Consider the following 26,529-nt stretch of genomic DNA (forward strand, 5'->3'; position numbering starts at 1 on the left):
TACTTTAGTATCTTTATCACATACAGTAGTCACTGAAAATGCTTTACTATATATAACATGCAATTTATATCATGAACTATTTTATACAAATACTGTTAAGAACAAAAAATGTTTAACTTATAGTTACTTTTTCTTTTTTTCATTTTAGTGTCCTTCCAGACATTAATCAGATGAGGTGGGGTATATGACTTTTAGTCCCCCACAAGTTTAACAAAATCAACAAAAGTCTAGTCTTTCTCCACCACTTTTTCTTATAAAATACATACACACAATGTGTCCTTTCAATTAACAAATCCTGATGTGGAATACTAATCCAGTTACTTGTTTGTGCTTTGATAAAGTTAATACAGTTTGTTCCTTACAGTGTCTCTGGTATGGCAGAAAATCTCAGATTTTCTCTGTGTGCTCTGTTCTTTAACTCAACCAGATTTTGAAACAGATCTTCTAAAGCAGTCACATACTTAGCCAGCCTTTTGTGATTTGAGCAGTCTCATACTCAGCAAGACTTTTGTGATTTGAGCTGGTATACTTCTTCAGTGTTTCATTTATTTTAATCAGCTGTGAGCAGATTTGATTTATTTTTTCCTCAAAATTATTGGAAGCTATCTTTTGTAAAATGTTGGAGCATGAACTGCTTGTTGCTGAACAGTTGCAGGATTCTTCCAGTCAGTGTTTTCTCTTCACATTCTCTAGCTGAATTTCTTTCAGTCTCTCTAAGTTTCTTATTTTCTGGCATCCAGGCAATGTATTTACTAGTCAGTAACAGGCTTTTACTAAAACTTGCAGAATTACCAGCCCTTATCTTTCAGTTTCTTTTTTTTCACACTGGCAGAGCTGAAATTTAAGTGTTGATCAATGTGCAGCCATCTTTGAAGGTTCTTTGTCAAGAATTCTTGAGCAAAGAAGTTGAGAACTGTGCAGGGTAGATTTGAGGTAGGTGGGAAAATTAAGCATGGATTAATTAGGATTTATGTCTTTTTTTCTAAAACAAGGAAACACAGAAGGTTAAAATGAGCCAAAGGTGGCCTTATCTGCTGACCACATCTGCTTTTGTTTTCTTCTGTGGTGTATGTGTATGCTGCTGACATAATTAAGTTTCTTTTCTTGTCTTCTATTTGCAGGTTGTCCATAAGAAGATGTATGGCCCAATTTGGAAGTCAACATTTGGTCCATACACTAACATAAACATTGCTAGTGCGGAGCTGATAGAAGAAGTCCTAAGGCAAGAGGGAAAGTACCCCATGAGATGTGACATGGCTCTTTGGAGAGAACATCGAGATGAGAGGGGCTTCACTTATGGCCCTTTCACAGAGTGAGTGAAACTGTGTGCTTTGATATGCAGATTTTATTTGATAATCACTATGGACTTAAGGGAAAAAATGTCTGTTTATTTGTAAACTAAATTATTGGAGTTAGATCATTTTCATTTATAGATATGCTGGTATCATCAAATTATAGCTTTTCTTAAAAGAACACTTTGATTTGGATCAGGACGAGATGTACATTCATTTGTTTAGAATTTTTATAACATAACATGGTTTAATTTTCCAGGAGATAGGAATGATACTGGGAGTAAACTGCTCTTCATGTCATAAGATGTGCTTCCATTTCACTGTTGCAGTATTCATTATAAAAGCGATCCCCTACCAAGGGTGGCCCAACATCTGGCAGTATACCAAAGCCTTTAGATTGCTTTAAGGTACACCGTACATCACACATATGCTCCTTGCATAATGTAGGCATAAAGATGATGCCTGGACATACCATCTTCAGAACTTGTTTGCCGCCACTGTGAAAGCCATCTCTAGATCATTGGTCTGAACACCTGTTCCATTGCTGGTTCATCAAGCTGGTTCAGAAAAGTGTCCCATTGGGGTTTTTGTATCTTATCCTTTCCTTTTGTTTTTGTTGTTTGTGGGGTTTTGTGTCATCCAAGAAGGGTAAATGCCAGTGTGGGAGACAGATTCCCCATAAAGACTATTACGAGCAGTACTTGTTTTGTTTTGGCCCTTCCCATGACCATACATCCTGTTCAATTTGTCAGGCCTTTGTTCCTAAGACCCTCCATAGTTGGCTGTCTTCTTTGACCTTGTACATGGAGACTCAGTGTCTTAAGTTTTTAGCTAAAAAATACTGGAAGCAACTTCCTGCTTCAAGGTTCAGCTGTCCATGAAGAAGAAGGCCAAGAAATCTGGATAGGATTCTTCTGCTGTTCAACTTCTGCCGGACGTCCCTCTGGAGGCAAGTAAAATCCCGGAGAATCGCCTGGCTTCACTGTTGGATTCTTTTGCCACAGCTGTTTTAGAGGCGGATGTGGATCCAATTTTTAGCACATCCTTGGAGGCCTTGCAGACTTCTGCTTCAGACATTCAGAAGGAACCACTGCTGATTATTTCCAAGAGGCCTAGGGGGTGTTCCTGAAATTTTAGTCAGAGAAGAAGCCATGAATACTATTATTGAATGCCATCTGGGTCTGAGTCTTCTGAGTTCTATAAGGCAGATGTCCCCTTGAAGGAAAAGCTGAAGACTACGCATATTTCTCCAGCTGCTAAGGATCTGCAGAGTAAATGGCAGAATTTCACTCATGGGTTGTTTATTGCTTTGAAACCTCCTCAGGGAGTTTCTGATGTTCATCGTGTTTCACTGTTGCAGTCATCACTGTAGGGTTCTTCCTGCTGGCAGGCAGCCCTCGGTCGGCCAGAATCCCAAAGTCTGGGTCCAGCATCGGCTGTGTACTCACCCTCCCTGACGTCAGTGTGCCAGGGGTACAAAGCTCCCAGCCGACGCCATGTTCTCCAGTCTTTCTTGCCGCACAGTGGAAGCAGTTCGCAAGTGCCGGACGGCTGACTCCTGTTATTTTTGGTGCTTCATACCGAAGACATTCTTCTTTTCAAAGCTAAGTACCCCATTGGGGAAACTTTTTTCTTGCTCCAGACCGATCTCAGAAAAAGTTAATAATTGTATTTCATGTGGGAAGCAAATACCTCATAAGGATTTTCACTCTTACTGTATTCCTTGTCTAGGCCCTGACCACGATGTAGCTAGTTGTCAGTTTTGTGCTAGATTTAACCAACGTACTATTAAACGGAGATACGATTTTGCCTTTCATTAGTTTGGGAGGCGATTTAATTATAACATGACGTCGGACACGCTTCCGATTACCGGAGTTCATAAAAGGCGCAAGAATAAGGATAGGCCTCCGAAGTCCAAATCAGATGACAGTTTACAATCAGTGCCAGCTGCCGGTTCGGCCATCGTCAGTGAGGCACTTTCGCATCCCCTGTCGTCAGCCATTACAGAACCACTTGCCGAAACAGACTCCCAAGAGGAGCCAACTAGGCCTTTGAATACTCCAGGTGCAGGACCTTCGGATAATGCTCCCTCGGATGGGTCCTGAGCCGCTGTGCAGGTACCGGCTTCCGTGGGGGTTTTCAGGCCTACGCAGCTTCAGGTAAAGGCAAAGGCAAAGACAAAGGCAAAGACTCCTTCTAAAACAAAGACTCAAGCCCAGACCACCTCTGATCCGGGACCTAAATCTCAACAACAAATGCTTAAAATGGCGGAGGACTTGCTAACTATGATTAGGGGTTCACATCCCCCTCCAGACAAAAGGCCAAGATAAGAATTGGATTATGAATCCTCTGATCAGGCATCTATCTCTTCAGTGTCTTCCTCTGAACAGGATTATACTTTCCCTCCTTATGAGGATTCTGATGCTGAGGAATCCATTCCTTCAGCTTCTCCTCCTGAGGATTATTCTTTTCGGGAAACTTTACATGACATGAGGGAACATTTTCACTGGGAAGGACAGGAGTACTCTGAATCTAAGAGAAGGCTTAGGGATTTCCTTCTTCTTCCCCAACACAGACCCCTGGCTATTCCTCCTATTTTGGATATTGCGGATGATGTCTTTTCTGAGTCTAATTTAGCTCCTGACTCCGTTCCTCCGGCCCCTGCTAAGCCTGATAGATATTACAGAGTCCCTGACTCCCATCAGTTTCTTTATAAAAGTCCTACTGCTGATCCAGAAACCATTTCTCAGGGTCCTAAGGGTGTTAAGGCTGCCACTGCTAAGAACCCTATTCCATCAGATAAGGATTCTAGAGCTTTGGAGAGATGGGGCAAAAAAGTGTACACTTCTGCTACTTTATCTATTAAGGCTTTAAATTGTCAATTTCATATGTTAAAATATCAGCAATATCTTTTGTCTGTTGTGAAACAAAAACTGGGTACCATTTCTGCATGTGCAGACAATAAGGAATTACTTGATATGATGCATGCTACTGAGCAGGTGGGGAAACATACCTTACACTGTGGTTTTGATGCTTTGGAGGCCTCTTGCAGGGCGGCTGCCACTGGCATGGTCATTAGAAGGCATGCTTGGTTAAAGGAACAAAATTTGCCTGATCAAGTGAAAGCAAAGTTACTGGATGCTCCTGTTCAACATAATGTTTTGTTTGGGTCTAAGGCTGAAGAGGTTATAAAGAAAATGGAGGATAAGTCAAAATCCATGCAAACGGTTAAGGATTTCTTACAAGTTCAGCCTCCTAGATTTAGCAGAAATTGGCCAGCTAAAAATTGGTCCTTTCCCAGCTCGGACAGGCCTCAGAGGGGTAGATATAGGCGCCCCAGAGGGAGGGCCCAAACACAGACCTCTTATAGACCTAGACAGTGGAGTGCTTCCACCCTCAGGGGTGGAGAAGATAGGTCTCAACCTTATAGGAAACAGGCTCTATGACTCCCCCTGCATGGCTCCAGGAACCTCTCTCCTGGAAGCTCCTCTGGGAGTAAAACTTTCTCTTTTTCACCGAAATTGGACTTAAGACAAGTGGGTTCTGGATGTAGTTTTAAGAGGTTACAAATTCCACTTTCACACCTTACCAAAACCAAATGGATGGCCAGACCTACCAAAAACTCAATGGGCAGAGGCATTAAAACAGGTGAGGTCCCTCATGGCTATGAGGGCCATAGAAATGGTTCCAAATTCAGAGACGGGACAAGGCTTTTATTCAAGACTCTTTCTAGTTCCCAGAAAGCAGAATACTTGGAGACCCATCCTGGATCTGTCAGTCTTAAATACTTTCCTGGAGATACCAAAGTTCAAGATGCTTACACTGCAGCAGCTCCTGCCAATGTTGAGCAAAAATGCATGGATGGTGACATTGAATTTAAAGGAGGCTTATCTACACATTCCTATCAGACAGGAGTGCAGAAGATACCTCAGGTTCAAGGCAGGCTCGAAACATTACCAATTCTCTGCCCTTTGGCTTGTCTACTGCGCCCAGGGTCTTTACCAAGTGCCTAGCACCAGTAGTAGCTTACTGCAGACTCAAGGGAATTCAAATTTACCCTTATCTGGACGACTGCCTTATTCAAGGAGACAGCAAGGACATTTTACTCCAGCACCTGGAATTTGTTCAGAATCTACTCAAGTACCTGGGATTCACTGTGAACGTAAAAAAGTCAAATTTGACACCCACTCAACAGATAACTTTCCTGGGTGCTCTTTTAAACACGACAACCCAGATGGCATTCCTGACATCAGAAAAACAACTACAGCTGGCTTCAACTTTCAAAAGCCTGGCATTAATGTCTCAGCTAACTGCAAGGAAATTCCTGCAGGCTTTGGGTTACATGGCCTCCTGCATCCTAGTCTTACCATATGCAAGACTGCATATGAGGAAGATACAATGGTACCAAAAAAGCGTATGGTCCCAGCATTGTCATAGTCTAGAAACAGAGATTGCTGTCTTTCCTTGCCTGCAAAAGGAATTCCATTGGTGGGCCATGGCATGTCTTCAAAACAAAGGGAAAGCCTTCAGTCTACCTCCAGCCTTCCAAGTGATAACCACAGATGCCTCGGATTATGCATGGGGAGCCCACTTGCAGGGGAAAGACCTGCGAGGTTTTTGGATGGAGGATCAGAAGCATCTACATATCAATTTAAAAGAGATGTTAGCTGTGCAGAATTCCCTCTTGGCTTTCAGGGATCTTTTACAGCCAGGGCAGCTACTGATACAGACAGACAACACCACAGTTATGTGGTACATAAACAAGCAAGGGGGTTTACTTACTTACTCTGCCTCCTTTTGAGCCTGCTGCCACATCTGATATAAAGTATTTATCATGGAAGACTGTTGTCCTACTGGCTTTAACTTCAGCCAGGAGAGTCTCAGAGTTACAGGCGCTCATGGCTGTGGAACCTTACATTATTTTTCATCAAGACAGGGTTTCTTTGAGGACTAACCCTACTTTCATACCTAAAGTGGTTTCTAAAGTGGCTTTAAACCAAACTATTCACCTTCCAACTTTTTTCCCTAATCCACAAAATAAGGGGGAGAGGATCTTGCATTCTTTGGACGTGCACAGGCAGCTTCGCTTTTACCTGGACAGAACCAAGGATATCAGGAAAACAGAACAACTGTTTGTTTCTTATGCAGCAGATTCCCAAGGCAAAGCTATTTCAAAACAGACCATTTCTAAATGGATTGCTCATGGAATCAGATTTTGTTACTCTCATCATGGAAAGCAAATCCCAGGAAAAATTAGGACTCACTCTGCCAGAGCTGTTGCTACTTCAGCTGCCTTTCTCAGGGGAGTACCTACCAAAGATATTTTGGAAGCTGCAACTTGGAGTTCAGTGCATACTTTCTCTAAGCACTATAATCTCCCTCTTTATTCTAAGTCCAGGGCAGGCTTTGCTTCTGCAGTCTTGCAAGGCCTTCTAGCTGCCCCTTCTACTCAATAACCACCACCCTTTATCGCAGCTTTGGGATTCATCCCTACAGTGATGACTGCAACAGTGAAACACGATGAACATAGTACAGTTGTGTACACTTACCATAAATGTAGATGTTCGAGTGTCTTCACTGTTGCAGTCTGGGTTACCCACCCTCCTGTCCTATACTTTTATTGGTGTGGTTCGCTGCTTCACCCTTCTTCTGAGGTGTATTTGCTACAGGGTATGGGGTTTGTTGTATGTTACATTTTTGTTTTACTTTTAGCCTTTACTTTTGGGCACCTGACATCTGGGGCAAGAAAAAACTGGAGAACATGGCATCGGCTTGGGAGCTTTGTACCCCTGGTGCACTGACATCAGGGAGGGTGAGTACACAGCCGATGCTGGACCCAGACTTTGGGATTCTGGCTGACCGAGGGCTGCCTGCCGGCAGGAAGAACCCTACAGTGATGACTGCAACAGTGAAGACACTCAAACATCTACATTTATGGTAAGTGTACACAACTATACTTTCTAGTGCCCCCTTGGTTATCTACTCCCCTTGAAAAACTCAGGGAACAGGATTCCTCTGAGGAGGAGGTAGATTCAGATGAGGAATCCCTTGCTTACGAAACGCACACAATAGGCATGAAAACAACTAACAACAAATCCAAAAGAGTACACCACGCCATAAAACAACAGACTCCACTGAAAAAATCACACCCTATGAAGAGCTGATAACGTTTTTATTTCACTTTACAAATGATGAATCCCTTGCTTACTCATCTCGGATTCCTTCTCCTTTAGAATATAGGTCTGAGGAAGAGGAATCTGCTAGTCCTGACACTCCTTTGGGGAAAGTTCTTTTGGGGACACAATCTCTAGAATGATGAAGTTTTTTTAAATGGGATTATGTCCAGGTTTTTGAGGTACAGAAGAGGTAATATGAGCTCCTGCAAATGGATTCTCCTAGACCTTCTGCTGGTCCTCCTGTTTTGGCTGCATTTTTGGATGCCTTTTTTACAGTTAATGTTCTTGATTCCCAGCCCTCTGCCCCAAGAAACCCAATAGATTTTATAGGGTGCCTGAGGACTGTAAATTTCTATATAGGTGTCCTTCGGCTGATCTTTCTGTGGTGTCTGTGGCTTTTGACAAGCCATCTCAGTTGCTGCCTTCTACTAAGTTACTTCCTTCTGATAAAGACAGCAGAACTATGGAAAGGCTAGGTAAGAAGGTTTATACTTCTGCTACCTTAGCTTTTAAGGTGGTCACCTATTAGACCCGTATGTCCAGGTACATTTTGACCCTTCTTTCCCAGGCCTATCAGGTAATGTTATGATCTTCCTGACTCTGAAGGAAAGACCTTTGCTTTTTCACTCTTAGGGACTTCTTCCTAGGTGGCTCGCCATTCTATTAAGTGTAGTTGAAATACAGTAGATACTTCTTCTAGGTCTGCTATCTTTGGTTCTGTGATGAGGGCATATTCCTAACTTCTGATTCAGCCTTTGCCTAATGACATTAAGGCTAAATTGATGGATGCTCCTCTGGACAACAAACACTTGTTTGGTGAAGCTGCTGCTGATTTGTTTGTCTCCTCAGGATAAGGGCTAAATTTCAGAGAAATTACCCCAATAAATCAACTTTTGTTTGCAGGCAGTCTCACCCTCCCCCCAAGGGTAAGAAGGTTTGGAAGCAGGCTCCTCCTGCTAAAGCTACCCAGACTTCTGTGCCCCAGCAGTCTCCCTTTCCTGACAAACAAGGTACTATCTGACTACCCTGTTTTTCTCAGACACATTCCTCTTTCTCCTCATCTGTCCCTTTCTCTTCCTGTTGGGTTAAACATTACTCAGGATTCCTGGGGTCTGTCCATTATCCACTAAGAGTACTTTGTGGTCTGGAAATCTCTTCCCCTTCTATAGGAATTCCTCAGCCACCTCAGGAGCAATTGTCCTTTTTCTCAGGGGTGCGTCAGAATCTCTTGACTCAGGGAACTATTCAGGAAGTTCCAGTTTCTCAAGCTGGTAGGGGATTTTACTCCAGAATGTATTTAGCACCCAGGAAAGAGGGCACTTGGAGACCTATTCTGGATCTCTCTCACCTAAATACCTTTCTGAAGGTCTCCTCTTTCCATATGCGGTCCCTTCAGACCTTGTTCTCTCTTCTGCTTCCTCAGGCTTATATGGTGTCTCTGGACCTCAAGGATGCTTATCTTCATATCCTGATCCATTTCCTTTTCAGGAAGATTTTAACGTTTCTCGGTTGCTTCCTGGCATTTTCAGTTCTCTGCTTTACCCTTTGGCCTTTCTGCTGTCCCAAGGGTGTTCACCAAATGTCTTGCTCCTGAAATTGCTTTTTGTAGGTTAAAAGGGTTTCAAGTCTTTCCTTACTTGGACAACTTCCTGTTCCAGGCATCCTCTCCAGAGACCTTCTTGCAAAATCTTCTTTTTGCCATTTCCCTTCTGCAGAGCCTGGGTTTCACTATACATTTCAAAAGATCTTTTCTGACTCCTTCTCAGGATCATGTCTTTCTGGGGTGCAGGATCCAGAAAGTTTCTAAGCTTGCATCCTCGCCTCCTTTCAAGACCCTAATTCTCAATTCCTTTTTTCAATCCCTTCTTCCTTTGGCTTCAGTTACAATCAGGAAATTTCTGAGAGCTCTGGGGTTCATGGCTTCCACCATTCTCATGCTCCTTTTTGCCAAAGTCCACCCGAGAAAACTTCAGTGGTTTCTAAAGTCAGTTTGCTTCAGCATTCTCACCCCCTAAAATTTTTAGTTCCTCTTCCATGTCTCAAGCAGAAATTTCAGTGCAGTTTTCTCTCAATCCAGGGCTTCCTTTGCATCCACCTCTTCCCTCTCAGGAGCTGTTCACAGACACCAGACATGGGATGGGGAGCAGCATTCAGCTCCCTGAAGATGCAGGGAGTCTGGTTGCTTCAGCAATAGAAAGAGCAGATCAGCATTAAAGAGATGAGGGCTCTTCTGCTGGCCCTTCAGGCCTTTCATCCTCTCGTCTCCCCAGGACCTCTCAAGGTGTTTACAAACAATACCACAGTAATGTGATATGTCAAGAAATGGGGGGGGGTGCGGTGGGACAAGGTCTTATCTTCTTTGCCATTCATCTCTCCTAGTATGGGAGCTAACTATCCAATATCAAGTGACACTTCAGGCAGTCTGCTTTCCTTTAGGTCAAAACAGTGTGGCAAATTATCTGAGCAGGTCCATAACTCAATCATATGAATGGATGCTTCACAGGGATGTTTTTCTGGACATTGTCCACCAGTGGGGTACTCCTCAAATAGATCATTTTGCCTCCCCTCTGAACAGACAACTTCCTCTATTTTGTGCCAGAGTCCCAAGTCCAATGGTTTGAAAGGTGGTCACCCTGTCTTTTTCTTGGAAGGGGATGTTTCTTTTATGCTTTTCTTCCCCTCCCCCTCATTCCAAAAATCCTGTTTAAAAATCAGCAAGGTGATCCCAAAATCTTGGTGACACCCTTTTGGTCAAGACAGCATTGGTTCCCTCTTCTTCTGCATTTAGCCAAAGGCACTTATCACACGTTACCTCACATGGTGGACCTACTCACACAAGACAAGAGATCTCTTATCCATCCTTACCTGTCCACTCTTCAACTGACAACTGTGGGTGATAGGATTTTGATTCCTCATAGACAACTTTTTACTGAGGACATGCTTAGGGTCCTGCAGGAGGCTAGGAAACCCACTACTAGGAAATCCTACTTATCCAAATGGAAGAGGTTTTCTGTTTGGTGTCTTTCTTGTAACCAGAATCCACTTTCTGTGGATGTTCCTTTTGTTCTCTCATATCTCTGTAAACTGCTCAATGCTGGGTTGGCTTTTTCTTGTGTTACGGCCCACTTATCAGCTATTTCTGCTTGTCTGCCTTTATCATCTCCTTTAGCTTCTAGATTTGAAGCTGAACAATTCCTTAAAGGCATCATTCATATTAGGCCTCCCAGGAAGCCTGTTGGTCCTCCCTGGTATCTTAATTTTGTTTTAGAAAAATTGACCAAGGCTCCTTTTGAGCCTGCAGCCTCAGCTTCCTTGCAACATTGCTGTTGGAACACTGTACTTTTGTTAGCCCTTACTTCTGCCAGATGTGTATCTGTGTTTCAAGCCTTATTGCTTGTCATCCTTTTCTGGTGTTTCATAAGAACATGGTGTTCCTTCACACTAATCCTTCTTTCCTGCCCAAGGTGGTGAATGAGTTGTCTCTTAATTATTCTATTCATTTGCCCACTTTTTCCCTTCTCTGCAATCTGCCAGTTAGAAGGTGCTGCACAAACTGGATGTGCATAGACAACTCAGATTTTATTTGGATAAGATTAAGACTTTTCATAAATCTGATCAGCTCTTTGTTTCTTTTCATCCTTGGTCCTTAGGATTGGTTGTGTCCAAGCAAACTATTTCTTCTTATATTTTTAAAGTAATTTCTTTTTGTTATTCCTTTCATGGTAAGAGCATTCCTTCTTCTGTTAAGACTCCTTCTACTGGAGCTATGGCTTCTTCTGGTGCTTTTTTCAAGGATTTGGATACTAACTCTATTATTGAGGCAGCTACCTGGATTTCTGCGCATACATTTACTAAGCACTGCAAGTTGGATGGAATTTCCAGAGCTAGAGCTGATTTTGCTAGGGCCACCCTTCATGGCTTCCTAGAAAGCTTTGCTGGTCCTTTCCCCTCCCTCCCTTCTTCCTGAGCTTTGGCACACTCCCTATTGTAAGGAATACTGCAACAGTAAATTGGAAGGACATAGTACAGTTGTGTAAGATCTTACCAAAATAGTAGATGTCCTTCTCTTCACTGCTGCAGTATTCACTCCCTCCCTCCCTCTGCCCTCTGGCCCATTTCTCTTCTGAATGTACTGGTTATGTTTCTACTCATGGGACTGCTGTTCCTACTGGGGCTCTCAGTTCTGAGGATGGTACATCTGGACATCACCTTTATGCCCTACACTATGTGAGGAGCATACTTGTGATGTAGGTCTTACCTTAAAGCAACCTAAAGGCTTTGGTATACTGGCTAGACATTGGGCTGCCCTTGGCAGGCTATCCTTATGGTAATGAATACTGCAACAGTGAAGAGAAGGACATCTACCATTATGGTAAGATTTTACACAACTGTACTGTGTTGTAATGGGCCCCTATCAGATTACTGATGTTTCAAAACTTCAAACATCATACGGCCAAGACCATATTATTAAAATTTTGAAACCTTTAAACTAAAATAAAAAGAAATATATAAAAAAATTTTAAAAGTGTTTTTAACTTTTTCAGGGGGCAAATCCCCCTGTACCCCCCCACCCGCTGCTAATGAAATATAGCAACTCTAAGATCCTACTAAAGTGAGGAAAATAGTAAATTTCCTGTTCCACAGTGTGCAGTGATCTCCATTCAAAACAGTCGAAGTTTCAAAACTTTGATCATATGGTCTTGTCTATATGATGTTTGAAGTTTTGAAACTTTGGTAATTTGATATGGACCCATTATGACATATGGAAAAATGGAAAGAGGGATTAAAAGATAATTTGTGAAAGGAAACTAGATGTTGCTGGATGTTTTATAGTACACTAGGCACATATATGTTGAAGAACTCTGTAAAAATCAATTGATAAGTGAAACAAGATCATAGGACTAATGGAGTGAGTAGGCATATGGAGGAGGGTAGAGTTAACCCCATTAGTAGCAATGGGCAGCTAAGGAATGCAAATATACGATACAGACTTGTAATCTGAAAATATACTGAAAAATGCACCAACACTATGGTGTAGAGGGACAGAGGCATGACTGCAGCCAGGCTTTGTCTATTTAGCAGCCTGAATGTTAGATGAAACAGCAAAGGGAAAATGGAAGTAATTGTCACATGCCAGCCAGGGAAGGATGGTAGCAAGTGGAAATCCCAGACATGGAGGGTTGTGAGTAATCAATATCAGTCATGCTGGCACAGTGAGTTGATTCAGTTCTGCTGCAAGAATGCCCTCAAAGGAAAGTCCTGGAAGTACATTCCATATGTATAGAGACTTAGGGGTGCAGGCCTAATGAGGGAGTGCTCAACACTTGAATCGAGCATTGGAGATATGCAGAAAAACACAGTTGACTTGGGCTTAGTACAGCAGGAAACTGTAGCATAACTGTAGGCCAGCAAATGGAGAGTGTAAGAACCTCTGTAGGATGGTCGATGATGTCTATTGCTCCCAAAACTCCTTGTTGTTGCCCTGTGATGCTAAGAGGGGAGCAACCAAGAGCAGATGGTAGTCAAAAAAAGAAATACATTGGAAGATGTCAAAGGGGAGTCAGACAAGAGGAAAATGATATGAGCTTTTAACAGATGGGAAAAAAATAATATAATGGAAAAATATGGCTTTTGCAAAAACACAGAATAAAGACAAAAAAAAAGTGTAGCTGTCTTGCTAGCATACGTCCATAATCTGCAATCTGTGGATGATGTCAATGATTAATGGAAGAATGTTATGAAGTTGTAAGGTAGAGAGAACAGACACTGGTGCATCCACTGGTGTTTGTCCTTCACATGTTGAACTAGCAAAGGTCTTCTTTTCCAACTTTGTTAGATTACTTTTGAAGATCTACAAGACTTTGAGCCATGCCTTTTGTCTAAGGGCAGGATGAGGACAAGAAATCTAAGGCCTTGGACCTCACCTATGCAAGACATGCGTAGACCAAATGCATCATCATTGGAACCCCAAATGGTACTGAATAAGCAATGCTCTGCATCTTTATGATCATTTCTGAAATACATTACAGAAGAAACTTATAAGTAACAAACAAAATAGCAGAATCAAATCTTAATGTATATGCACATTATTCACTGTGTTCCTGTAACGAGGTGGGATGTATTAGATATGTAGCAAGCTCAATATGGCATATTATGAATGGTGATATACCTTCTGTAAACCATCCATTGCAATGATATATGTTGTAAAGGATTCCTTGCTCATAACTGCTTTTCTCGTCAGACCTAAAAAGGGCTGCAAAGGCTTTGAAGATGGACAAAAGTTCCTGAAACAGAGTTTGGGATCTCTCTTCCAAATGAAAAGCAAGCAATAATGCCAGAGGAAATTGGTGTTACATGGAAATAATTTGCCACCCAAGGTGCTGAGACCCAACACAGCGGGTAGAGGATCTTGCCACCAATACGTTGTGCATTACTGCACTTGTTTAATGGGCTGTCTTTTATTTTTTTATTAGTATGTACATTTTTTTTGTATTTTTAATTTAAAATAGTTCCTCTGTATAATGTTTCAAAGTTGCTGTAGGATATGTAATTGTGGAAGGAAGTATTTTACATCCAAAGTAAGTTATATAAACATTTAATGTCTACGCAGACACATACAAACTTGCACATATACACAGAAATAGTTACAGAGGCCTAGATATACATATATAGAAAGTCAAGCGCACACACAGAGGCAAATGCAGTGAAGCACTCAGACTAGGGTGATCGCACACACATATACACACACAAACGTGCTTGCACACGCATACACAATCTCTCTCTCTCACACACACACACACACACACACACACACACACACACACACACACACACACACACACACACACACACACACGTACGCGTGTGCACGCATGCGCGCACACAGATTAAATGTACCCAGCACTTGCGCATCGCAGATGTCTTATTCTGTTAAGCATCTGAACTCTCCCCCTCCACGCACCAGACACAAACATATTCACTTTTAGCACAAGCACACACACATATCATGTTCTTGTAAGTGCTGCTACTGTTACTTGCATTACATCATTATTTTTTCATTGCTCACTAACTGTGGCTTTCCAAAATCCTTGGTTAGCGAGGGGAAAGGAAATGGCTGGTCCTTGTAATGGCTGCAGTTACTTGATTAAGTTCTGTTTTTGTCCTTCTCACTAACTATGCCTTTAAGAATCACATTTAGTGAGGAGAAAAGGAAATGGCTTCTTTTAAAGAATATTTCGCTCTTGTTGGGATTTCATGCTGGATTAAGTGCTCTGCTTTTTAACTTTGATTTACGTGTACATTAATACTGTGCACTGGAATGTCAAACATCCAGTGGGGACTGCTGATTCTCCAAGCCTATTAGCTTAAAAAAATCATCCTAAATAGCTCAGAATTAATCCATTACTGTACATGTAAAAACAGAACTGAGATAATCTAACCCTCAGTTCAGTTACTGAAAATAAAAGACATTGGTAGAAAAGTGTGGTAGTCTCCTATTGTTATAATTTCATATTTATGCTGTGTATATTGTTTTCATCTGCTGTAGTATTAAATTAAATTAACATTGGTATTTTTGCCCTCAATGCACACTGCTATCTTTTGCAATGTACAATGTAAAGTCACAAACTATCCAACAAGTGCCACAGCTCTTTTGTAACCTTGCGCTGTCGAAATAACCACAAAAACCGCAAGGTAAATCCAAATGGAATTCAGCAACTAGTACCAAAAATGAGGAATTCAGCAACAAGTACCAAAAATGAGGAATCCTGGTGGAATAGCACACTAAAGAATAAACTCCAAGCTGATGCGAACTGAACAAGTAAATCAATGTCCTTTATTCCAAGAAAGAACGATACAAAACGGTAAATGCACTTAAAATAACAAAAATCAATCCAATAAGGTTAAGCTCTTTCACCCACAGGAAGCGGAAACGGATGTAACATCCTGTATAGCAAATACCGCCCCTGCACTTATACACCAGTCATTAAATTTAAAATTGCGCCAATTTTAAATTTAATGATTTAATGATTGGTGTATAAGTGCAGGGGGCGGTATTTGCTATACAGGATGTTACATCAGTTTCCGCTTCCTTTTGGCTCCTTTTTTCTCTTAAAAGGACTCTGTTATTTTACTCAAAAGGTTCTGATGAAGCCCACGAGTTGCAGTGGGTGAAAGTGCTTAACCTTATTGGATTGATTTTTGTTATTTTAAGTGCATTTACCGTTTTGTATCGTTCTTTCTTGGAATAAAGGACATTGATTTACTTGTTCAGTTCGCATCAGCTTGGAGTTTATTCTTTAGTGTGCTATTCCACCAGGATTCCTCATTTTTGGTACTTGTTGCTGAATTCCTCATTTTTGGTACTAGTTGCTGAATTCCATTTGGATTTACCTTGTGATATTTGTGGTTATTTCGACAGCACAAAGTTACAAAAGAGCCGTGGCACTTATTGGATAGTTTTGTGACTTTACGTTGTAAGTTGTTTTCATGATTTCTATTCAGTTATCCTTTGCAATGTAGTATCATTGGAGATTTTTCTCCCTGGACCTCTGCTACAGATGGGCATGACCCAAAGAACAACTGAGTTGCCAAAACGTACATAAATTTAAAACAGGTTTTCTTCCAAGAATAACTTTTATAACTTGTTCAAAGGGGGGAAACTGTCATATAGACTAACCTACTCTTGTCATCATTTCAGGATTCAAAAAAGCATGTTTGGCAACCACAGAGTCTTATTCTTTAGCAACCAAGATGCAGATAGCCAAAACAGATTCTCATCTGACAAATCAGATGTGCAAAAAAAAAAAAAAAAGTGCAGCTCCATTAGTGAGGGGCATTACCTCAGCACTTGGACAGAAAAGAGTTCATGGCTGTTGCAACTTTACCACCTGAAAATAACTTAAATATTGATGATGGTGGGAAAATGTTACATGCTTCAGCTACCCTGACAGATACCTGAATTATGTGATGCTTAAGTCAGCAACAGTGGTTCCAGTACAACAGATAACATAGCTTATACTGTTTGTTTAGCAAACCCCATTAACACTGAAGGCTTTACCTTTCCTGTCTCACCACTGAAAGCTAGTTAGCTTGGTAGCTGCACACAGGAAAGAGAATGCTGTCCATTGGCTTAGAAACTTGAGTGAATCCCAAGTAGCATAAATCTCATTAGATGTTCATATACTCATGTGTACACATCTGTATACTCTTGAGTGTTGATTGGAACAATGCCCTGTTGCCGATTGGTGTGCTGCTTATATCCATGATAATATGTGTAGTGTGACCTCTAACGGCATATTACAATGAAAGATCACTGGTGTTTGGTACTGAAGTAAGTGTCATAGCATCAATTAGTTTCCTTTCTGCTGTATTTATTTGTACAAAGCACATAGTGCAAGCTATTTTTCATCTGGGGTCACTGATTTAAACAGATGGTTGCTTCTGTTGTGATTACTTTGTATGCCTTGGTCCTCTGCTAGTGTCTAACACACCAGCTTAGCAAAAAGCACCACAGGTGCCTTGCAGGCAAAACCTTTTACAGAACAAAAAGTCAAGGTTGATTAAGACATGTTAATGTGTTGGAGGACATATTGCTATAGGTACCCTTGTTTCAGCTGAGGCAACTCAAGAGCCTTAATGAGTAGTATACATGTTCAGTTAAGGTCAAAACCTTGTCCAGAAGATAGGCAGACTAACCATGGATGCTTTGGTTGATGATAAGGCACATTTTTGAGAGTACATGGTTCTGCAGATCATGAATGACTTAGAAAAAAAGAGATTTATATCATGAAAGGATTTTCCCGTTAGCAAAAAGGATATTTTACTGTCAACAATAGACACATTCAAGCTATTGCTGTTTAGTACCAGAGGAATTTTTCACATGTTCAGTATTTTACCAAACAAAGACAGCCGGTGGTACCTTATTCTTTTACTGTTTAAGTACAGTTTCCTCTGTGAAAACCATTCAGCATGTTAAATGCTTACACAAAGTGTAAATACATCTACAGGTACTTCCCTTGTGCAAAGTGTGAATAACTTGCCTTGTTTTCCTGCTTGTGAACAATATGAATGACTGTTTCCTGCTATTTGTGTGAAGTAATAAATGTAGGAGTACTGGTCTTGTGTATAGTGTGAGTAACTCCTTTGTTTCGCTTTGTACACCAAGGAAATAATGGTGTTGTACCAGTGTAAGAAAATGCCATGCTTTGTAAGTGTGAGTGAGTAAATAAGTATATTATGTGGTACTCTTTTTCTCCACATTGTGAATAACAATGCTGTGTTACACATTGTGAGCAAAGTGTCCAATGTAAATGTCTTACTTATAGACAGATACATTTCATGAAACAGGTTGTACACAGTGTCAACAAATGTCTTCTGTTACTCCTTGTGGGCAGTATGATTACTTCCTTATTACTTCCTTATGTTTCTTCCTTATCACAGAATAAATGTAGAAGCACTCCCCATGTGCATAGTATGAATAACTGTCTAATGTTAGTCTTTGTTCAAAGTGTAAAAAAGTCATGTTACACAGGTTGTGCAGACTGTGAATATTCTTGTGTTGCTCCTTTTTTACAACGTAAATATATCTCATGCTACTGCTTGTGCAGAGTGTGAAGGTCTGCCTTGTGTTACTACTTTAACAGTGTCTTCGGTTGCTGATTGTAAATGTCACGATACTCCCTGTGCACAGTTTGAATAACTAATGATGTCCCTTGTACACAGTCAGTCACTGATTGTTGCTAATATTTTGCAAGTGAAACTTATATGCCAATCAGGAAGGATAATATGAATTTTCCTACATGTGTTATCTGTACATTAACATAAGTATTTTGGGTTTTCTTATTCCATTTACATATTTTAGAATTTCTTCTGTTATAAAAGTAGTACTTAGAGTTAGCCATGTGTATTTCTACTGTCAACAAGCTGTCACTATTGCAAATACATTATTTATCCTTTGTTTTTTGATTTACTGTTTTTGTGCCTGATGTAGTAATCCATTCCCTCACTCTGTGACACAGAGGTAATAGAGCCTTTACTGCAACCCGGGGGGCAACAGGAGTTTGATTAGTACTCAAAGCACTGAAAGAGCAAGGCAGGGAGGGAGAGAAGTATTGTTCTCTTCAAAGGGAGGAGGGGCTTCAAGGGTACACTGAAACATGCAGTCTCCCTGGTGTAGACCAGGCAGCCTGCTGCTTGTGCTCTGAGGGGAGGGGCAAGGCTATTTGAAGGGAACACCCTGTTCAGACGTAAGGGGATGTCCTGTGCAGATGCCTGATTGCACAGACCTCCCCAGCACCTAGTCAAGTGTTCATATTTAGGGCTGGGGAGAAAATTAAAGACATATTATTCACTTCTGATGGCTGTTTAAATGATGTCCCCTCTTGGGTGACACTTGCCCTGGGGTCGTGGGATGATTCGGTTGATTGGACTAGAGGAGGCTGATGGTTGACAGTCGCACAAAATATTCCTTGACACAAATAGAAATCCAGACAGGTAGGAGAAATTACTACAGTAGCTCTAACTATTGATAAATGCATTATGAAATAAGGAATATTTTTTCTCATTTTAAGCCACTGTGGAAAATGCAGGAGAAGGGTGAATTTGCAGACAGTGTGGCAAGTTGATAGTCCTGTTCAGCATGAGTGGAAGTGAGAGAAACAAGGTAGTGACTCTCTACCCAGTTTTGGCTTTGCACCTCTATATGATAGAGTTGGTACAGAAACTACAGAAATCAGAATTTGGTGTAACAGTGAGAAGGATCCTATCAGTCATCAGGATCATGCCCCAACAAAAATCCAAAATCATAAAAGATGACAGTATAAGAAGTGAGGCAGAAATCAGTAGAAAACAGAGATCAATACAAAGACTTAGACATTAGCACAGAAACTGAATCAAATGTAAAGAAAGAGAAGAACTTGAGTGGAGTCTTGAGGAATGAATTAAATATATGAAAAGGGATAAATAAGGGGATGCATCAGGTGGTGGTGGTGGGGATGTGATTCCAAGCAACATGATTCCATGACCCAAAGGAAAAATGAAGCAGGGTTTTTTTAGAGCTACATGTACAGGCGAAGACATAGAGGAAGCTATGGTGCAGCAATATTTTTAGGGAGAAAGGTACACTTTCTACTCCAAAACAAGATACTGGGGAAAATAATCTTAAGTTAGTAGGCTTAATTGCAAGTCCCATAAATTTTAAAAAGGCACACTGGGAAAATATTTTAAGCAGGGCAAAGGAGAAAATATAGGAAAGACAGTAAAATACAGTGAAAATGTCCTTACAATCTTTTACCCTTTTGAGCTAAGAAACAACTTTTTATATAGAGTGAATTGAGAGAAAAAAAGTTCTGAATCAGTTACTAATGCCAAAACACTATAGGCAACTAATAATAAAGCTAGCCCACACCTACGTATTAGGAATCCACCTGGGGATGGATAAAACCAAGGAAAAGTATTAAGCAGCCTTTATTAGATGGGTGTAATAAAAGAAATATAAATTTCCATACCTCCTTTCCAGAATCTCAGAAAACTGCAGTCTATCCTAGCCATAAGTCCCTTGATCCTAAAGCTTATCATGAAAGTACCATTTAAATGCATTGCTGTGGACATTGTGGGTACCGCTAGTAAGGCCCAGCAATGAGTATCAGTACATACTAGTTATAATAGAAATTTCCAAACAGTGATGCTGTTAAACAAAGCTAAGTCTATTGCTAAGGAGCTAGTATTCTTTAGAAAGGGCATTCCTAAAGAGGTATTAACTGATCAAAGTATTCCATTTATATCACAAATATTGCACCAGTTATATAACAACTTTTCAGTTCAACAACTGAGGACCTCAGTTGCTTCACTGAAAAGCTGTTGAACTACTGAGGGCATCAGACTACCACCCCCGGACTGATGGGTTAGTACTACCTACCTCTTTTTCATAGACCTGTGTTTTCATGCATGGCTACTGTTCCCCTCTCTGTTTACCCCCATCTCATCCTTTTAAAGTGTGATGGCTTCCTCAGCATTTTTCGTTGCCCATCTTTTCCTTTTCCACACTATTTTACTAGTGCTGGGTACATCAGTTTAACTATGCCATGTAGATGAGTGGCATGCTGCTCCACTCCAGTAAATCTGACAGGAGTAGTCCTCACTTCTAACACAATCTTCCATATGCAGATCCCTGTTAACTGCTGTCATTTTAAGCACCAATGCTTTGGATTTAAAACCCTGACATTTAATGTAGAAATGTCTGAATCTTTGGGGATGACATGGTAGTCCCCTATCTTAAAGACACGATCAACCTGAGTATTTAAATATGGAAGTATCCTAGCCATACTCATAAGCCAATTTTGTATAAAGGTAGATTCTACCACCTGCAGTTCTTCCTTCTAACCTAGTAAGCAGAAGCTATCCTACTTTAGATATTTCTCAAGATCTCTCCATCTTTCCAGACGCACGATTCACTGATTACTGCCAGCATATCACTTACTTCCCAAACTAAATTAATTAAATATAATAAAATACTTCACCATCCTAATAACTAATTTGGTCACTGTGGTAGCATTCAGACAGTTCACATTGAGCCAGAGATCTTTCAGTATCGCTGAGCGTAGTTTCCACAAAAAGCTAGACAGCTTGTCTTAACACACTGGACTAATTTCCCCCTACTTATCCCTTTGCTAAAGTTAATTAATTTACTTATTTAAATTAGCTAATCTGGATAAAACACTGATTCTTCTTGGCCATTTTCAGGGTCAGTTCAGGACAAAGCACAGAAAATAAGTGTGACAAATATGCAATACTGTAAATATGAACATGCAGAACTATGTTAGGTTATAAATCTGTAGTCAGTAACCAGATTTTAATGTTTTTGAAGTTATACTTAATACCTTACTTAATGTAGGACACAAATCTGGAAAATATTCTAGAGGGTTTTTGCCCAGTTTGTATCCAATACCATTTGTAAGCAAAACTTATGAAATCCAAAACTGAGTTGCCTGAACAAGCAGCCATAACTTGAGTTTTTAAATTTGTAAGGATCCTAGGTGTACTTGTAAGCCAATTCTGTATAAAGGTAGTGGGATTTTTACCACCTGCATCCCACCTATTGAGCAGATGATATCCCACTTCAGTCTGTTCTCAGGATCTTCCCCTCCTTCCAGGAGCACAATTCCCTGCTTGCTGCCAACATAATACCTACTTTACCATCTTGCCAGCACTTCAGAAAAGAACAGTGTCTGGTAATGTGCTTTCATTTTTCTCTCATAACCATTTGCTGTTTTGCCCCAGTTATTTGGTAGGACTTTGAAATGAATAAAGAAAAGTTCTGCTTGGTCTTTGTTTATCAATGCAATCTATCCTCTCTTAAACACCATTATTGGTTTGTCTTGCATCAGCCCATTCTATCATGCAGTCCTCCCTATTGCTTCTCTGTCTTTTCATTGTTTCTGTTCCTGGGTCTGATCATGTAAGTCATTTTTTATGTTTATTTTTTTTAATTATGTTTTAACAGCAAACTGTTGTTTCTCCGACATAAACAGACGCCCTATATGCTGTTGGCATACTGTTTAATTGCTGCTACAAGTGAATTCCTGTGGATGTGGCAACTCTAATACCCTTGCTAGTATTTTACATAAAATACTCTACCAGCCAACAGACTGGATTATCTTTTGAGTGTGTAATTCCTTGGCATTCATATGCTCTGTAAATTGAAGAATGTTAAAAAAACGAACCGGTGATAGTCTTTAGTGTCCTTACTGAGGGCTGTATAAAAGACATCAGTATCACAAATCACTATATGTAGTATTGCAAAAGTAGCAGATATTAACTACTGCATGCAAGAATATAGAAAGCCCTGAGCTTATCATTAGAAACTTTTAGTAGTCCCGAACACTGTATTACTGTGTAAAAGTTTCACACTGAAATCTCAAAATTTGACTGAAATATCTAGGTGCATTTGTTTATTATTTATATGCATGCTCTACCCTTCACAAAAACAAACTGTGTGGGATCCAGAGTTTGGAGAATCCCTATATCCTTGTTTATTAGGTCCACGATGATGCGTTCCATAGTTTTGCATATCAGACTCGTCAGGCTAATGGGGCAATAGTTCCCAGGGTCTGTAGTCACTCTTCCTTTGTGGATAGGGATGACTGTAGCAGTGGGCCATTTGGTAGGGAAAAAGCCTGAGGTGAGGCTGTGATTGAACAGGGCACACAGGTGAGGTGCCATTTCACTCTGTAGTTCATGTAGAACAGAGCCAGGGATATTGTCAGGTCCCATAGAAGCTGTATTCTTGGCCTTAAACAGTGTTGTTTTAACCTGTGCAGCAGTAATACTGAGTGCCTGGCAATCTACTGCTATTGTGACTGGTCCTTTGGTGGGAGAGGTGAAGTTGGCACTGAATCTGTTGGCCTGTATATTGGCAATATCTGTTGGCTCGGTATAGGAGGTACCAATGTGCAGTAACTCAGCGCAAATCTGGGTATTGCCTTGGAGATTCTTTACATAACTATAGAAGGCCTTGTGGTTGTCTTTACTATCTCCTGCAATTCTGTTTTCATAGATAGCTTTAGAGGATTTGATGAGGGATCTCAACTTTTTGTCGAGGCTGATAAGGGAATTTTTCCAGTCTTGGGACTTCACCTTATTCCACATTATTTTCTTCCTTCTGTTGTAGAGTTTGTTTATGGCAGGGGACCACCAGATTGTTTTCCATTTTTTGGAGGAGAGCGTCTTGGTTCTATTGAGTATGGTGAGATCCATACATTTGTGTATGTGTTCATACAGTGCATTGGTGCATGATTTGGCAGTCAAGCAAATATTCTACATTTGCATGGGTGCCTTGAAGTTAGCCACCTCTGTTTTTAGGAGCCCAAAGTTAGCTTTGGAGAAGTTTTTCATGGTGGTTACCTTTGTGGGTGGGGGTAGGGGGTGGCAGGGATGTGGATTTCCAAGGTGATTAGTTTGTGGTCATATCTAACCAGGGAGGAGTTGACTATTGGTGTAGAGCAACGGTCGCCCATGTTAGTAATGACCAGGTCAAGGATGTTGCTACCTCTAGTGCGGGTAGGAATGAGCTGGTCCAGGGCATTGGAATCAAAGAATTCCAGGAAATGTTGGGCAAGTGTATTGGTACATGAGTAGTTTTCCCAGTTAATGGAGGGGTAGTTGAAGTCGCCCAGTAGGAGAGATGCTTAGGAATGTGGAGTGCGAGTCATGGGACATAGTTGGGGACCTATAGCAGGTTACAACCTGAATCGCTGTCTTACCCAATGTTATTTGCACCTGAAGTATCTCAGATGCATTATGTTGGGCTACCAGTCTGGAGGTATGCACATCATTTATGAATATGGAAACACCACCACCTTTGAAGTTTGAGGTCCAAGTTCTGGGGAAGTGCAAGGTTGTTTTGTGCTGCATTGAACCAGGTCTCTGTTATGGCACAATTGTCGATGTTCTCCATTTTGTGGAGTGCTTCAAGGGAGTGCATTTTAAGATTTAGACTTCTAGCATTGAGCAGCATGACCCTCAGATTGCATTTGTGTGTAGCTGTTATGGTGGTAATTTGGTCTTTGGAACACTGCCTAAAAAAGGCACTATAGGGGTGGTAAGAGCCTTGGCCAGTATCTGGAAGCCCAGGGGTGACAGATGCAGGCCATGTTTGGCAAAGCATTAGGCCTGTTAATCATGTCATTCCAGGCAGACAGATACTGGATCCCCTTATAATGACACCAAACACTTAAGCCAATTGTTGAAATGAATCATTTTCTGCTGTACTGTGGTATAATTCTGGTTGATGGTAGAAGACTGCTCAGGGCTAGGGTCATACCTACCTGGGCTACATAATCCGAGAGCTCCTCCATGTCTCTTTTCATGTAGTCCAGGAAGGTACGTCTCAGGTCATTCACACCCACATGTAAAATGACAGAGTCATATTTGTACCTGTTGTTGAGGGACCTGAGTGCATGCATTATGTGGCGGATCCTGACATGCAGCTGACTGTTACTTTCTCTTTATTCATCCTAGTGAGTGGGACATCAGTGTGCCTCACTATCGAGTCACCTACAACTAATGTGTTAGGCATGCTGTTTTGCCTTAGGGGCTTTAGTTGAGTGGCACACTGTTTAGGAGAGTTATGTGTCTTGTGATTAGTGCTGTGTTGTGGTGGTCAAGTGCATTTCTGCCTTGGTGGTCTCTGCTGTTTGGGTAGATTTTTATTGAGAGCCTCTGCAAAAGTGGGTGTGTGGTTTGTGTTTTTATGTGAAGGCAGTGCTAGTGCATGTTCTGGAGGGCTATGTGTTCCATGTGATATGGTGCAAGTGTTAAATTTCTCCTCTTCACCAGCTATTCCGGTCTTGGCTGGAGAGTGCGTGGCTTCTAATTTGGATATATAAGTGCATCTCCCACAAGTTTGAGTGTTGGTAAGTAAAAGGAGAGGGTTGTCAGTGTACATGAGGCAGTTGCTACATTACCTCAGGATGTCCAAGTTCACCAAGTTAATAGGAGAAAGCACAGAGAAATGACCTTTGGACATGCCTGGAGGGTGGGCATTAATAATAAGCACTGGAGCTGTTTCCTTGTAGAACTTTTAGTGCTGGTAGCTCTTTCATGTGCTACAATAATTGCTACAAAAAGTTTGGTAAAGTGCTAGACTAATAAGCTAGTAAAGGCACAGGAGATGAGAGAACTAGCAGATCTAAGGGAAAAATTGATGAGCAGACTTTGGCATCGCTCATATGTAGTATTTACTCAATGAAGTATTGTCTAAGCTGTTAAAATCACGTGACATACTGGGAATTGATCTAATTTTTATACTGTTGCAGAAAATCCTATTTCACTGAGAATGTCTTGGTGTTAGCATACTTTTTGAGATTGTTAGGCAAAGTTCCATCATTTGATCTCTGCTTTATATTTCCTTCTGTCTTCATTGCACAGCCTAGAACAGCAGATCAATGTCATATATTCATATATACTCCTGCTTTAATACTTTAGCTGTGCTTACGCTGGTGAAAACATTAGATATAACAGTACTGAATTGCTGGTTACTATGTACTAATAAAAGCTTTTGACCTACTATTTTCTTGCCATTCTAACCTGACAGTTAATGGCAAAACCAAATACTTTTAATTTTTACTCTAGATTGCTTGGCAAAGTACTGCCTGTAAAACATGACAGTACAACTAATTTGAGTCCTGGCAATTTATATTCACTTGACCATCCATGCATTTTTTCATTTAAAAAACTCTTGCAATGCACATAGTAGACAATAGTTACTGAACTATACAATGCCTTTAATGCCTTCTTAGCATGATAAGCATTAATTGATTAGTTTTAAACTTGGGGAAATCTGCTTTGAAACCTTTTGATTTAACTTCTGTAATATGATTAACTGCATGTATGTAATTAGAAAAATAGTGTGCTTACCAGTGGCGGCTGGTGACTTCAAATCAAAGGGGGGCTGCAGGAGACAGCTGAATGGATGAGACCAACTAGAAAGGGGTGGAGCTAGGCATAGAACCACAAAAACTGGGACTTTAATTAAACATGCTGCCTTGGGTGCCAAACCATCATTATGAGAGTCCAATCAAGACAAAATGAAGTGTAAAAGAAAAAAAAATATTTCAATGCATTGGCTACATGGCAGCTTACTTAATATCTAGATATAAACAAATAGGTTGTGAGGCATGAAAAAATAAATTACTTTTTACATACATTAGTGGAACACCAGTCAAAATATTAGTGGAACACCAGTCAAAATCAAGTATAAAACAACAAGCAGCACTCAACTCAAACCTCTTCTCTTTGCACTGCAGTTCTAATTATAATTTATATTTAGCTAGCTTTATAAAAGTACCAAGTAACATGCTGAAAGTAGCAATCTATGTGATACACCCACTTGTAAAACTGTTTGTTATCCAAAAAAGACCTGCTGCCTGACAACAACTATCTACTTGTTTCACGGGGAAAACATGATCAAAGTAAAAAATGAACAGCAAACAAGAAACAAGGTCAAAATAAATTGCTTAAAGGATTGCTGCACAGGTTATGGACCACACATGATAGATTGGCAT

The 26,529-nt window shown here is 40.7% G+C and overlaps 1 protein-coding gene across 2 annotated transcripts in view; it reads left to right on the forward strand.

Annotated features, from left to right (window-relative positions):
* The window catches only part of LOC122809459 (sterol 26-hydroxylase, mitochondrial-like), a 564,348-nt gene that overhangs the window by 149,989 nt on the left and 387,830 nt on the right, over positions 1-26,529 (forward strand). For both annotated transcript variants that reach the window (XM_044080981.1, XM_044080982.1), the window contains exon 2: positions 1,122-1,312. In XM_044080981.1, the coding sequence (XP_043936916.1) occupies positions 1,122-1,312 (191 nt within the window). The remainder of the gene's footprint in view (positions 1-1,121; positions 1,313-26,529) is intronic.

This window comes from Protopterus annectens, chromosome 8.part0, assembly GCF_019279795.1.
Source record: "Protopterus annectens isolate FY-2018-M chromosome 8.part0, PAN1.0, whole genome shotgun sequence".
Classification (NCBI taxonomy): domain Eukaryota; kingdom Metazoa; phylum Chordata; order Ceratodontiformes; family Protopteridae; genus Protopterus; species Protopterus annectens.